Consider the following 15,625-nt stretch of genomic DNA (forward strand, 5'->3'; position numbering starts at 1 on the left):
CCGGAAGAAATAACAGGATCGTTTTCATAAAATAAATAAAACAGGTTCATGTTGTTAAAAAAAGTTTGAGATTTTCGCTTCTAACATGAGATTTTCTGCGACTGGAGTTAAGCAGATCCAGATTACATACAAATCTTTTATACAAAAAATACATTGGAATGAAGTAATAGAATCAGAGGTTACGGATTTTCAAATGGATGGTGCGGTCTAATGAGCCTTTTCTGTTCCAGTCACATCGATCGTTGTGAAGAATTCCTGGGATCAGTAGATCAGAGTTCAAAGGTTGAGGTCAGAATGCTCCCAGAGTGATCTGTGTCCACTACAGTCACCAACACTCAGTGTTCGAAGGTGCCGCGGTGCGAATTCCCAATAACCTGCGCTGTAAAAGATTTTGGCATCTTGCCGAAAGACCGACTCGAGAGTTGAGACTATTCCTAGCAGAGAGTCTCGGTGGAGCCAACTTTCAAAGTACATCATTACCATAGCAAAATTAATGTGAGACATCGAGGTAGTTGACGGGGAAATTGATTGCGATACATTTGAAATAAAACGACCGGAGTAGAAAAGCCACACCGGGGATGCTATGTCATTAAAGCTGGAAGTTTGTGACTAATGTTCGCAAATTTCCATTTTAGCATCTGAGCAGACTGTGGCGTAGAGCTTAACTCTGCATGTTACTGTATCTAGATTGTAACAGTGCATGTTAGCAACAGAATCATTGCCACAGTCATACAGCATGGAAATGGACCCTTCGGCCCAACTCATCCACATTGACCATGTTCCCAAACCAAACTGGCTCCACCTGCCTGCATTTGGCCCATATCCCTCCAAACTTCTCCTATTCAGGTATCTTTCCAAATGTATTTTAAATGTACCTGTAACTACTTCCACCACTTCTTCTGGCAGTTCATTTCCACACAGGAACCACTCTGTAAAAAGGTTGCCCCTCAGGTCCTTTTTAAAACCTCCTCCTCTCACCTTAAAAATATGGCCCCTAGTTTTGAGAAAAGACCCTGAGAATCTACACAAATTGAAAAATTGAGTTCTGACTTGTTCTCTTTGATGCACAGTAAAGAGCTTGTTTGATAAAAAGAATTATTCCTGTTTTAAAAGAGAGAAAAGCCTTTGGTAGAGGACCATCATTCATAAACTTTGGTGGTTGTAATTTTCTTTGGGCCAACATTTCTCACATTACAACTCCAATCCTAATGCCCGAGTTTCACTGGCCAGTATTCCTGTGGTGTTGTCCTGGAGGGGAATGTATCAGAGAGATTTGAGCTCCTTATACCACATTGAAGTACCTCAGCTCAAACAAAAATCAGACTGAAAAACCTCCCCCTACTGCAGGAACCCGCAGCACCACACAAATAAGCTAAATACATGGATGCTGCCTGAACTGCTGTGCTCTTCCAGCACCACTGATCCAGAATCTGGTTTCCAGCATCTGCAGTCATTGTTTTTACCTAGCTAAATACTTGGTCGAACTAAAGTCTGTCCCTGCTTATTATTCGGGCTGACCACCTTGATAATATCTCGAGTTTATCCCCACCCTCCAGGAGTTTTAGTTCTTCCTATGCAGGAATAATACCCTAGTAACAAGCATTGACTTTCAGTTGCAATAAGGGCAAGGTACAAGCTGCGATGTTGTTTGTCTTTTTTTTGCATTTACACGAGAAGCTGCTGTGACTGATTCGACATGACTCATTGATCCATTGGGAAATGTTGTTAGACAGGAGATTGCTTTGGTTTCCAGGCAGTGTTTTATCTTTAATTGATAAGAAATCACAAGTCAAGTCATGGGCTAAAAAAATGAAAATGGCCATCCTCGCCTGGATATGAAGAAATCTCTTCCTCTTAAAACCTACTTGCTGTTTCATTTATAACTTTGGATCAATTTATGCAATAGGGATGAGCCTTTCCATTTGAAATGAAGTTTATGGATGGAAAAATAATCAACATATTTACAGTAGTTGATCTGAACAGCAGGACAATATTATAAAAGCCACTTTAAAACTTAAAAGAGATGCCAAGAAACAGCAGTGGGGAAAGGAAAGAATGTTTAATCGTTTAACTAAGCAACAATCAATTAAAGGATTTTTGAGAGAAGGAAAGCAAAATACTGGAAATTTGAAATAAAAAGAGAAAATTCCAGAAATGTTTAACAAAAGAAACAAGACATTGCTGGAAAATCTCAGCGGGTCTGGCAACATCTGTGGAGAGAAATCAGAGTTAATGTTTCAGGTCTAGTGACCCTTCTTTAGAACTGAGCAATGGTCACTCAACCCAAAACGTTAACTCAGATTTCTCTCCACACTTGCTGCCAGACCTGCTGAGCTTTTCCGGCAATTTCTATTTTTGTTTCTGATTTGCAGCATCCACAGTTTTTCAGGTTTTTTTTACAATTTATAATGTGCACTATTATTTCGCTAAGATCCTTTTAAGGAAATAAAAATTGGTTAAGAGCTCAGTGCTTTAAGAAATTGGTTTGGCAATAAGGTCTTTTGACATCTTGAGCCTGCCAGACCAATCAAGATTGTAGTGACCTAATTTGGCCTTTGCTCCACTTTCCTACCAGCAGCCCATGAATCCTCAACTCCGTTATCAATCATAAATTCTACTTAACTTAAGCTTTGAATATATTCAATGACCCAGTGTTCACTGCTCACTGGGAGATAGAATTCCAAACACTATGGTCCTCACAGAGAGAAAAAGAAACTTTCTCAGCTCCATTTTAAAGGCTGGCCCTTTAATTTGAAGCTATGGCCCCTAGTTCTGGATTCCCAGCAATGGAAATATCCTCTCAGATTGTACACTATCAGGTCTCCTCAGAATCTTTTACATTTCAAGAAGAGATTATATCTCATCTTCTAAATCCCAATGTGAATTGGTCCAAACTGCTCAACCTTTCTTCAAATGGCAACTTCTTCATCCAAGCAATCAGCATAGTGTATCATCTCTGAATGGCCTCGAGTGCATGGATGTTCCTTTTTAAGTAAGGTGACCCAAACTACATCATGGTCTCAACAATATCATGTCAAAATGTGGGATATAGAGAGATTTCTTACTTTTACACTCTTTTCTTTCAAAAACGCCAATATTCCATTGCCTTCTTAATTATTTTTTGTATGTGCATTCTGATGTTCTGTGTTTCATGTACAAGCACACCCAGTTTCCTCTGTTCCTAATGGGCCAAGGAGTGGCGGACGGAGTTTACTTTAGATAAACATAAAGTGTTGCATTTTGGTAAGGCAAACCAGAGCAGGACTTATCCAGTAAATGGTAGGGCCCAGGGGAGTGAGGCCAAACAGAAAGACCCAGGGGTGCAGATGCATAGTCTCCTGAAAGTGGATTCTCAGGCAGCTGGGGTGGTGAAGAAGGTGTTTGGCACGTTTTCCTTCATTGGTCAGAGCACTGCGTATAGGCGTTCAGATGTCATATTGCAGCTGTACAGGATATTGGTGAGGCCACGTTTAGAATACTGCATACAATTCTGGTCACCCATCTATAGGAATGATGTTAAACTCGAGAGGGTGCAGAAAAGATTTACAAGTATGTTGCCAAGACTGGATGTTTAAGCTATAGGGAGAGGCTGAATAGTCAGGGGCTTCTTTTCCTCGAGTGTCGGAGGCTGAGGGGGTGATCAATTAAAGGTTTATAAAATCATAAGGGCATGCATAGAGTGAATAGCTGAGGTCTTTTCCCAGAGTAAAGAGCATAGGTTTTAAGGTGAGAGGGGAAATATTTAAAAAGGACTTGAGGGGTTACTTTTTCATGCAGGAGGTGGTGCATGTATGACACGAGCTGCCAGAGAAAGTGGTGGAGTTGGGTTCAATGACAACATTTAAAGTGCATCTGGATGGGTATATGAATAGGAAGGGTTGAAAGGGATATGGGCTGGGTACTGGCAAATGGGACTGGATCAGATTGGGATACCTGGTTGACGCAGACAAGTTGGACCGAAGGGTCTGTTTCCGTGCTGTTTGACTCTATGACATTGCATTTAAATAATAATCTGTCATTCTTCTCTACCTGCTGAATGGTTAATCTCGCATTTCCCACATTATATTCCATCTTCCATTTATTGCACACTCACTTAACATATCTATATCCCCTTGCACAATCTTTGCATCCTTCTCATAAGTCCTATACTTGCATCGAGAGCAAGTCTATCTCATCATTCTTTCATTTAAATCATAGATATTTGAGACCCCAACAACGATATCTGTGCCCCTCCACTAGTCGCAGTTTGCCAACCTGAAAATGATCCATTAATCATGACTGTTTCTAGTTTATTAGCCTATTTTCTATCCATGCTAATATTTTGCACAGAATACCCTAAACTCTTTACAGTAACATTTTATGTGGCACTTTTATTGAATGTCTTTTGGAATTCTAAATGTACTGCATTAACCAGTTTGTCACTATCAAACCTACTGACTGCAGCCTCAAAGAATCCTATACATTTGTCAAACACTGTTTACTTTTTAAGGAGCCATGCTGAGTTTCCCTGAAAAGGCAAGCTCCTGAAGAAGCTGATAATCTGAAATAAGAACAAAAAAAGCTGGAAAAATTCTTTGACGTCAGGCAACATCTGCAAAGAGGAAGAGAGTTAACATTTCAGTCCAGTCATTTTCTAAAACATTAACTCTGTATGATTGTTTGATTATTTTCTAAGCGTCCTGCTTTATGAGTTGCCTCATAATAGGTTTTCCAGTGACAGATGTTGGACTAACTAGCCAATAGTTTCCTGCTTGCTGTCTCCTTCATCCATCAAACAAAGGTGTTAAATATCTGGCTTTCTAAACTGCTAGGATCTTTCCAGAGTCTTGAGAATTTTGGCAAATTACAATTGATATATTCACTGTACAGTCTGTACAGTCACTTTTTAAGACCTGAGGTTGGAGGCCATCAGGTCCAGCATGTCTTTAGCTTTAAGTCCCAATTTTTTTCTAAATGTACTTCCTCTCTTGAGTGATTGTTCTAAATGCCCCTTTCCAGCTTCCAGCCTTATGAATTTTAACTACTCTTGGTGTTTTTTGTAACTCCTATTGTGGAGACAGATGTAAGATATTTGTTGAAAGTCTCTGCCATTTCATTGTTTCCAGTCATTAATCCCTCTCACCCTCAAAGGGACCAATGCTTACTTTCCCTACTCTTTTGCTTTTATGTACTTTCAGTCTTTTTAAAAATGTTTCTTGTTAGGTTTTTGTTCTAATTGTTAAGTAATCACAAAATAACCAGAGTTCAAAGCATCTTTGATGTGTGAATGTCTAATGGGCTGTATAGAGTATGGCTCTGATAATTGAGAGGTAAAACTAGCCTATGTCGAATTGTTTATTTGCTCGTTCTGACCTGTGTTTGCCAGAAGTTGGTGTTGTCAGCTCTTCTCCTTGAGACATGGGATTACATGGACAGAACTCTAATCAGTGAATTCACATTCAGGGTATGGTATCCACCTTTGTCCAGCTCTTTCAGAGGGACGGTTCAACCATTGATATGGAAAGGGGAAGATGCTCTCATAACGACAGAGAGACGCAAGGAAGCGAAATGACCAATGAGCTCCAATCCGGGCTGGAGGTTGCTGTGGTATTACAGAGAATGGAGAGTGAGCTCTCGACAGAGGCTCCTCGCTTCGATGTGCGTCACATTCCGTGCGAGGAAAGCATCACGTGGGGGGCTAAAAGTCCCAGTTTTCTTTGCAGTCTGACACCTCCAAACTCAGCATTTCGTCTGAGCAAGATGTTACCCAGCCAAGCACGGGAGAAGAGACTCTGGGCGTAAAACTCAGCCTAAGTAAGTAGAAACTCGTAATCACCACAGACAGCAAGTTCACCAGAAATCCTCGCCCTTCATTTGTAGGGATGCACCGTGTGAGAATAACTTGCAATGCTCATCACAATTGTCAGAGTTCCACGTTTTTTTCTCGTTTTGAAGATCTGAAATTATAGCAAGTCAACTTTTTTTTTTCTTGTACTCCTACGGTGGTTGTGTGTGCTAAGAGCTGTAACAGTCAGTGGCTGTGTGTGACCATTTCATTCTGTCTGCTCCCTGTGTATAGGCAAATACAGCCAAGCGCAGATCCTGCCGCTCCTTTGTCTAACCGCCTGGAAAGCGCTGTGAGCTTGCTTCATTTTGGGAATGGCTGCAAGCTCAACTCCACAATGACCAATTATAAAACCGAACGAAGGAAGTCAGAAGTGTTCAGCGACCAACTAAAGGATGCCTAGTCGTTCCGAGAAAGAGCAGGACACCACGGCTGAGGGAGAAAGTTAAAACGGTTGCTCTAAGGAGCTCGATCCACTGAACAGATTCCATTAAACCTTGGATTGCGCTCCGCTGAACGGATCCCTTCCTTCAGTTTGAAGCTATCGACACAGGCTGGATTATACCCCTCTCCCCAGGAGCCCGCTCTTTCAGCCAGGTGAGAGGTCCTCAGTTAAAACAAGAGCAACGATCAAATCCAAAACCTCTCCCAAACAATATAATTAACAAACAACACGCCTTATATGCCTCGGATGTTGTTTTGATGTGAATGAGGATAGAAATAAGGCTGTGCCTCTAATTCTCTGTTAATATCGTAGCTTTGCATAAAGTGGGGAATGCTGTTAACTGGGAGGTGTCAGCTGCAAGGATGTCAGAGTGTTAAGCTGCGAAAGACGATTCCATGTTAGTACTTGTTGCAAATGTGAATAGCACATTGCACTGGCGGCCAGAAGTGTTGAGAGGATTTCCTTGCAGTTTGCTAGGTACTGTAGCTCTGACCTAAATAGTGATAGTGTTGAAATAAAGGCTGGAAATTTGAACGCCTTGAATGCCTGAAACGTCGCTGACCTGCAACATACCTCCGGTGAGCCATCGGCGGGTCCCTCTGTGGTGGTTAGAACAAGGGCAGCGGTACACTCATTATCAGCCTTTCAGCAAATTGTTCCTCTTTAAAGGGACATACCCAATCCCATTATACTGTGTACATGGAAGTGCCGGGTTTGGAAGGGAAGAAGCATGCTTTTGTTGGGATGCCTCAATTCTGATTTTCTTTGAAGCTGTCATGTACTTCTCACTGACTCTATTTCCACCCAGAATTGACCTTTCATTTCACGCCAGTTTTGCAGATTATGAATAAATAAATATTTTCGTTGTGACTATAAATGAAGTGAACAAGGTTACTGGAATGTACTCAAAAATAAGAAATTGTGACAAATAGCTATGGAAAATTGAGTAGGGCTCATTTTCTATTTATCTTTAATCAACTCAATCTGAATCTAATCTAACCCTGTGGGAACTCGAACATTGGATAGCGTGGCAATAAGAAGGAAAATATCAGTTGAAAAGAAATTGTTAAAGGTAATACCTAACAAGAACAGTTAGCACATCAGCAGAGAGATAGTTGGTTAGTACCTCAGTCAAAGTCACAAGCAAGGAAATTTTCTAACAAAGCAGCTTCAACTATTCACATCATGAACCGAAATGTCTAAACTTTTGTTTTGAGCTGGGAACCATTAATATTAAATACACAAGTATCTCTTGCAGAAACTTCCAATTTGTTCCACATTTATACATAATTTCTGTCACCTCTATTTAATGCTGCACTGAAGCACCATTCACACTCACTGGTTAATTGGTGGTATATGGAAGAATGTTAATGCCACCCCTTTTCAATCCAAATGGTAGCAACGAGACAATGTCACCAATAACTCTCTCCCATAGTGATCACATTGCAATTGGTGACATTTCCATTTTTTTTTTGCTGTACTGCCCTTCTCTAATTTACTGCCTTTTCCCCCAACTGAGTGGGATTGCTCCAACTTGGTTGTACTTCTTTCCATCTAGTCATAGCCAGAGAAGCAATGACTTGCCTTCTTGACCTTGCACTGTTTACTCTGGAATTCGCCAAAGATTTATCCTTCATCCTTTCCTAATTTTTGGCTGCATTCTGACCCTTAGGTTTATTGTTTCAACGTCCGTACTTTGTCATCATAAAGACAAGAGTGAATAAATTCCTCTCTTTTTGTTGCTGAGTTTTGCGATAACAGAATTTGAATTAATGTCAAAGATTTGCTATTTCAATTTAATATGTACTAACCATGTATATAAAGAAATAACACAGAATTAACAAATTTAAGAAGTTAGTTTTATTGTAAATGCACTCAAGTAAAGTATAAACCTTATTAAAAAGGTAACAACTTGTCCTGAATCCTGGTAACTACACACAAATTAGGATGCAACACATAACAAGTTATAGGGTGGACAAGGTTGATTTGACAAAAAGTAGAAGTCCATAACTAGAAAGAATTTGATATGCTGAGGTTTATTTGGTGGTCTTCTCGGGTAGGAGTGGGTATTGTAGCCAATGTTCGCTGGTTATTCTTCAGGAAACACTGTGTTTTAAAATGTATTCCATGCTTTTCCAAAGTGGGTGCTGAGATACTGGAAGTCTCTTCAGTGTTTTAATTTTCTATGTCTGTGATGTATTCAAACTCCAAATAAAGATTAGATCTGAGTTTGAAAAAAAGCATCTGTTGGGAGTGAACTGTTACTATTCTGTCATGTAGCTCTGTTTACTGTTACTCCCACTGTAACAAATAGACAAGATTATAACCAAAGCTTTTCACCAGGGGAAGGTTTGATCATGAAATAGCTAGCTAATGACTGTGAGGGAATACATAGTAACAAAGGGGTTTTGGATTTCCTAATCTCAAAACTATCAAAATGTCATTCAAACAGATAGGTCAGTCTTAGGATACATTTGGCATAATGGATTTCAAAACGTTTCCTTTATCTTTGACAGTTGTTGCAGAGATGGTTGTTTGTTATTGTCTTTCAGCTTTTTTCCAGATAGACCAAACAATGACAAATGTGAAGTTGTTCATGGAAACTGACTAGACATGTCTCCAGCTAATTCATTTTGCAGGGTTTTTAGAAACTTTGCCCCTTTTTTGTATGTCAGGTGACCTTCTCAGCATTTTAAACCAATGTCCTGGTTCATTAAAGTTGTTCTCTTTCAAACAGAAATCCAGGTATTAGTCAATCGAGTTAGAAGATTCATTGTCTATATATTATGACTTGTGACATTTCTGATGCCATACAGCTCTAACTGGCAACTTTTATTTTGATCTCTCCACAGAATCTGTGTTGTGAATCAACCTGTCTGATCACCAGTCCTGGGTGAGCTCCAATTTTCTCCATTTAAACATTGTGCAGATCAAGAGCATTGTCTTTTAGCAGAGTCACATACTTCACATTATAGCCACAATTCTGAATCCATCCACTGGTGCAGACTCAGACTAATCCAAAATATTGATTTCTAGCCTGTTCACCAGCTAAGATTTAACATTCTTATCCTTATCTCCAAAGCCAACCAAAGACTTCATTCTCCCTACATCTCTTTTCTTTTTTGAAGATCCTCATTAAAAATATTATTTGGTCAATCTTCTAGTTGTCTTCCTAGTACCTCATTTATTGGCTTGGTATGGGTTCTTATGATTACACTCCTGTGAAGTATCTTTAGATTTTTTTTAAACTACATTAATGACACTTGTTATTGCATGTTATTTATAGGTATCCTAAGCATTGTCATTACTAAATCACAATGAGAGTAAATGCAGTTTTTAACTTTACTGAAATATATAATGACTTTCTCAATTTTAGTGATCTTGGAATTACCTATTTGAACCTTATAGGTTACATTAAATCATTGTTTCTTCTTTAAAAAAATGATCTAACAGTCTGTATTTGTTTAACATGCATACTCCATATGTCAGAAACTGATTTATCTTATATTTTAAGACTTTCATTCCCTGCTTTAGAGCATCACTTTATTTCTTATACAAAAAGTAAAGATCACACTAACATACTCTGTACAGTTTGATCTAAATTTAGATTAGATTCCCTACAGTGTGGAAACAGGCCCTTCGGCCCAACAAGTCCACACCGCCCCTCTGAAGAGAAACCCATCCAAACACATTATCTTTGGGTTTTAAGAGGAAACCAGAGTGCCTGGAGGAAACCCACACAGACACAAGGAGAATGTGCAAACTCCACACAGCCAGGCCGGAATCAAACCCAGGATTCTGGTGCTGCAGCAATGCTAACCACTGAGCCACTGTGTCGCCCCAAATTTACTTAATCAAATTTTGTTATTCTTTCTCCTTTTCTCCAGTAATCTGAATTAGTCTACCAAAGTTTAAAAAGGATTATGTATTCGTTTCTTTAATCAGTCAGTAGAATTATTCTAAGAACTGGAACCAGTGTCTTAACAAAATTGATTGCCATGAGAATTGTTATGAAATACTTTCTCTCAGCACATGCCATGTTATTGTGTTCGTTAATAAAGCTGCAATTCTGGGTTGTTACTGAAAGTCCAGTAAACGCTGCGGAGGTTAAGATCCTATTCCAACTACTTGCTACAGCACAACGTCTACCCTCCCCCAATCGATTGAGAACAGTATTTTCCATATCTTAGGAATCTCTTCTCAACAAATGCAAGTGTAGACTGCAAAATGCCTCATCCCTTCCAGTGCGCCAGCTCAGGCTTCAGATGACTGAGAAAGAGTATTTGAGGACAAGCATCGTTAATCCATGGCCACAGTTTACTGGGTAGGAGTGATCACTGCACTTCAAATGCTTCAGGATTTGGTCAGTCTACAGCAAGGATCTTAAAGCACTAGAGCCATATAATCTGTAGTGCCTTTGCAAAATCGTCCAAATCTGGTGACAAGAAAGGCACCAGCAGCATCCCATCTTAAGTTAACACCAAGGTGATAATCACTCAAAAACAGTTCATCTGGGCAGGCCACATCATTCATATGCCTGATACCAGAATCTCAAAGCTACTGTTCTATTCCAAATTCATTTTTCACAGAGGATATTGACAAAATTTTTACAATTACCAGAAAACATTTCTGAAAGAGTCAAATATACCTGCTGACTCACAGGAGTTTCTGGATTGTGACTGGCCAAAATGGAGAAGGTGCCTTTGCGAAGGCACCAAACACAGGGAGATACATCATTGGAAACATGTCGAGGCAAAGTCAAGATATTGGAGAGAGTGCACATACTTCCCTACAAATCATTAATCGATCTTTCCAAGCACCATCTGCACCACTTAGGACAGACACTGGATCACCCAATGAACTTATCAGCCATGTCAGAACTCATTAAACTAAAGTAGAAGCAAGCCAACTTTAATCCTGAGGAAATGCCGAACAAGAAGAGGAAAGAAAGCATTTGGCATCAGTTTGATAATTTGTACTTAGCTAAGCAGTTTATAGTGCATTTAGTTTAGAGCAGAGCAAGCTAATATTTGCATTACTAAATGTTAAAGTAAAGAAAGCAAAGAAATGCTAGCATTTCTAGCAAGTTATTTCTACTCACAATCTGCTATACAATTTTGAGTATTCATGGTAAAGGATGATAATTAGGGAGATAGAAGCAGGTTAGTTTCAGTAGCTGAGCAGTCAAAATTCAGGAGTCATATCTGCAGGATTAGATGTATGAAGTCAGAATCGAAGGAAAAATGCTATTATACACAGTTTCTAAACCAGAGACAATACCAATAGTTAAGGAAGACTACATTAAAGGAATTCAATAGAACAGAAATGGTAACAACATGGATCAGAACTATTAGCTTGTATAATGTGAAAACATTGATATTAACTAGTTGGACAAATGTCATGGACTTGACCTGTAACTGCACTGCTTTTCAATGAAAGTGAAATGTATTTGAAACTGCTGACAATAGGAAGAATCCCCAGGTCAGCTATAGTTCCAGGTAGAGCTTACATCTGCCAAATACTGCAGCGACTGTATGGCTGAAGCCTAGTCTTAGCATGTCATTTGCTCCTGCATCATCATAACTGTTGTATGCATTCTTTAAATTCAAAGTGAAATTGCTAAGTTATAAACAAGGTACAACTGTTTATACATCTCTTATTTTACAAGTTCCACATGTTGCATTTAGTGCCAGTTGCATAACGCATAATTTTTCATCGTGAACTGTTTTCAACAACTTGAAAATCATCTCTCATTTCTAAACCATGTTGGAAAGATAAAATTCTTAAACTTATTTCTTAAGAATAGATTTGAAGCTGGATCTTTTTTAAAATGCATTCTTATATAAAATATGGGTGTTCTTGGTAGGGTCAGCATTTTTTTGCTCTTTCCCTAATTGCCCAGAGAGCAGTTAAAAGTCAACCATATTACTGTGAGTCTGGAGTCACATGTAGACCAGACTGGGTAAGCAAGACAGCTATCCTTCCCTAAAGGATATTAGTGAACCAGATAGGATTTCCCTGACAATGGTTTCGTGATCATTATTAGATTCTTAATTCCAGATATTTATTGAATTCAAATTCCACCATTTGCCGTGGCAGGATTCAAACCTCGGAACCCAGAACATCATCTGCGTCTCTGACCTAACAATCTCATGATAATGCCACAAGGCTGTCACATCCTGTGACAATGTTCTATTTCACTCATGTTGAATATGCACTTAAATAATGAACTGCAGTTATTTTGCAAGGAGACAAATGCCAAGATTCAAAATATTGCCACACAACCATCAATCAGTATTGGAAATGTAATACTGCAAGTTGATGATGCTTTACATCTCCAGGTTCCACAATCACTAACAATCTGTTACTTGATGCAGAAATCAACACACACATTTCAAATGATGCCATTGTTTTGTCTCAGCTGAGAAAGAGAATGTGGAAAACTGTAACCTGACAGAGAACATGAAATGCAAGTCTCCAATCCTGTGGTTCTTGATGCAGCCATCTACAGTTGTGAGACTTGGTCAACAAATGTTAGGCAAGAGAAAAAGCTGAGTTCTTATCAATCTTCTTTCCATAAATGTATCCTTGGCACCTCTTAACAGGACAAAGTGCAGACCAAATAGTGGTCCTAAAATGTGCTAATTCTATCAGCAGATATTCATTTCTAGGCATGCATTGGCTTCGCTATTATTCATTGGATGAATGATGGCTGCATATCCAAAGAACATCTGGTCAATGTGTCTTGACATGTGGCTTGCTCACAAGCAAGATACAAAGATGGCAGACATTGACACAGACATCTAGGTGACAGTTGCTGACAGTTATGAGTTCTGGAGGTTGACAGGTTAGAGAAATGGGGAGACGCAGAAAACTCAGTTAACCATGAAAAGTACTATAGAAAACAAGAGATCAGCAAAATCCTTCACTTTCTCAGTCCTTGATTCCCTCTACAACAGATGAAGCAGAGCCACCATGCTAGACTGAGACTCCTGACTCATATCAGGTGATATTTAATAATGTTGACCATCAGAGCAAGCTATCACCTCAAGCCAGAAGACAGTAAAGCAAGCTAGAGCAATTAATTATTAATTTTAACTATTGAACACTTGGAAATTTGTAATTACAAATAGTTACACATAGTACAAGTTTGGTACACGTAGTTGGGTCGGAGAAGTGCTGAACTCTATGTGGAAATAGGATGCAAACTTGCACTAAGCCAGTTTATGGACCAGCATTTTGCTAACCCTGTGTTCATAATAGTTTACATTTTAATTATGATGTTTTTGATACCGTTAAAAATTCTTACAGTAAGAGGCCAAGAAGGACACATTTGATACTAGTGTGTAATTCTTTGATAATAGTTAATTTGAAGCAATACGAATTCCTGACTTAATTAACTGATGTTCCTCCTTTTAACTTGTTAAATAGGCCTCCAAAGTGTAATGTTTCTCTCTGTTGTTTTACATAGTTGTTTGCAGAATGTTCTTGCGCACACTAACAAGAAGTTAGCTCAACATCTGAAATTGTATTTCTTTTAATATTCAAGGAAAAAGACAACACAATGATAGCCACAGGGGGTGTAATAACGGGACTGGCAGCCCTGAAAAGACAAGACTCAGCGAGATCACAGCACTTTCATCTTCCTCCTCCATCCTCTGCTCCAGAGAAAAAGAAACCCAAACGTAAGCCCAAAGCCAATATTGTTGTAGTGAGGGGCAAAATCAGACTCTATTCACCTTCAGGATTTTTCCTTTTCCTTGGAATTTTAATTTTGATGTTTGGAATCGCAATGGCAATTCTCGGTTATTGGCCACAGGAAGTAGATAAGAGATATCCTGTAGCTTCAAAATCTGGAATTTCAAACAATGGGTCCCATGTAATAACAGACCATACTGGAGTATTCATGGAGTTTTTTGAGCAGCATTTACACTCTGATAAAATGAAAATGATTGGCCCTTTCACCATGGGGATAGGAATATTTATATTTATTTGTGCTAATGCCATACTACATGAAAATAGGGACAAAGAAACAAAAGTGATTCATATGCAAGATATTTATTCTACAGTCATTGATATCCACAGCCAAAGAATTAAAGAACAAAGACACATGAATGGGGCATGGATTGGCCAATCTGGGGATTCTGATACCAAATGTTCTGACAATCAATGTACTGCAAAGCTGGCTGCTAATGTATTGTTATCATTTTCTGGGTCATCTAATGATGGAATCACTCCACAGAAATGGAACACTTATGAGGAAGACGATGGACTACCTAAGAACACTAACACACTCATACAACCAAAAACTGCAACATCATCAGGCTTCAGCAATAGGCAACAGACAGAATCTCAAAGAGAGAAGTGTATCTACTCTAAAAAGTGTGAGACTAAATCCATTGTTTCGTCTTCTCTCAGTGCTTTCACACTTCCTGTTATTAAACTTAATAACTGTGTGATTGATGAGCCTGAACTTGATAATATCACAGAGGATTCTGACCTCAGTAAAGGTAGGGTTAGACATATATCTATGACATCCTTAACAGTGCCATCAACTGATATCAACGATTTCTATAAGCCACCGAATCCGCGATTGTTAAGAAGTAACAGCACGATAACAGATGGAAAACCACCCACTGGTACATCCGTGGGAAGATTTCTATCACCCAGTTTCCCCAAGAAAGAATTTGGATCAAACACTTCACTTCACATGTTATCCTGTCATTCAAAGTCATTGGACTTGGAGAGAGGTCCCTCAACACTCACGGTGCAGGCAGAACAAAGAAAGCACCCAAGCTGGCCTAGACTTGATCGCAGTAACAGCAAGGGTTACGTGAAACTGGAAAACAAAGAAGATCCAATGGACACCCTACCCGTTCCACAGGCTGGTGTAAAAGGCAGTTATACAAATAAAGAGAAATTACTTATGATCTCAAGATCCCATAATAATCTAAGTTTTGAAAATGATGAATTTTTAGATAACAGGTTAAGCCGTGGAGCTTCAGAAACAAGGTTTTGAAGGAGCATTGGTTTGTATCATGTGTTTATATTTTAAGGCACTTTTAAGAAATGTATTTATGTGAGAAGTGCATGTCTATTTTGAAGAGATGTTATTTTCAGTACAAACTAAAGATTGAATATTTGTAGATTGTGATCAGAACTGGCATCTTTGCATCATTGGGATTTTTTTCATGCTGGTTTGGAGTGTTGCAGACATATTTCATGCTGTGTTTGTCAGTTCTGCATTAACCAGCGGCTCAGGTATTGGCCAAATTCAAATCTTAGTCCAGACAGACAAGAACACCAGAATAGCATTTAGATTTATTGCTCATCGTTGATGAATGGACAGGATTTAC

At 39.0% G+C, this 15,625-nt stretch overlaps 1 protein-coding gene across 3 annotated transcripts; it reads left to right on the top strand.

The window, feature by feature from the left end:
* Nucleotides 1–5,713: 5,713 nt before the first annotated feature.
* On the top strand, nt 5,714–15,368 carry tmem200a (transmembrane protein 200A). Of its 3 annotated transcripts, XM_060821226.1 has the most exons (4): nt 5,714–5,793; nt 6,059–6,421; nt 9,122–9,162; nt 13,819–15,368. In XM_060821226.1, exon 4 carries the CDS (start codon nt 13,834–13,836, stop codon nt 15,286–15,288), a length of 1,455 nt encoding a protein of 484 aa, XP_060677209.1. In that variant the 5' UTR covers nt 5,714–5,793; nt 6,059–6,421; nt 9,122–9,162; nt 13,819–13,833; the 3' UTR covers nt 15,289–15,368. The 3 variants fall into 3 exon arrangements, 2 of the variants coding, with proteins under 2 accessions (XP_060677209.1, XP_060677210.1); XR_009641294.1 differs by lacking the exon at nt 13,819–15,368 and having other exon boundaries at nt 9,122–9,163; XM_060821227.1 differs by lacking the exon at nt 5,714–5,793 and having other exon boundaries at nt 6,016–6,421.
* Nucleotides 15,369–15,625: the final 257 nt, after the last annotated feature.

This window comes from Hemiscyllium ocellatum, chromosome 3 (assembly GCF_020745735.1).
Source record: "Hemiscyllium ocellatum isolate sHemOce1 chromosome 3, sHemOce1.pat.X.cur, whole genome shotgun sequence".
NCBI classification, from domain to species: Eukaryota; Metazoa; Chordata; class Chondrichthyes; order Orectolobiformes; family Hemiscylliidae; genus Hemiscyllium; species Hemiscyllium ocellatum.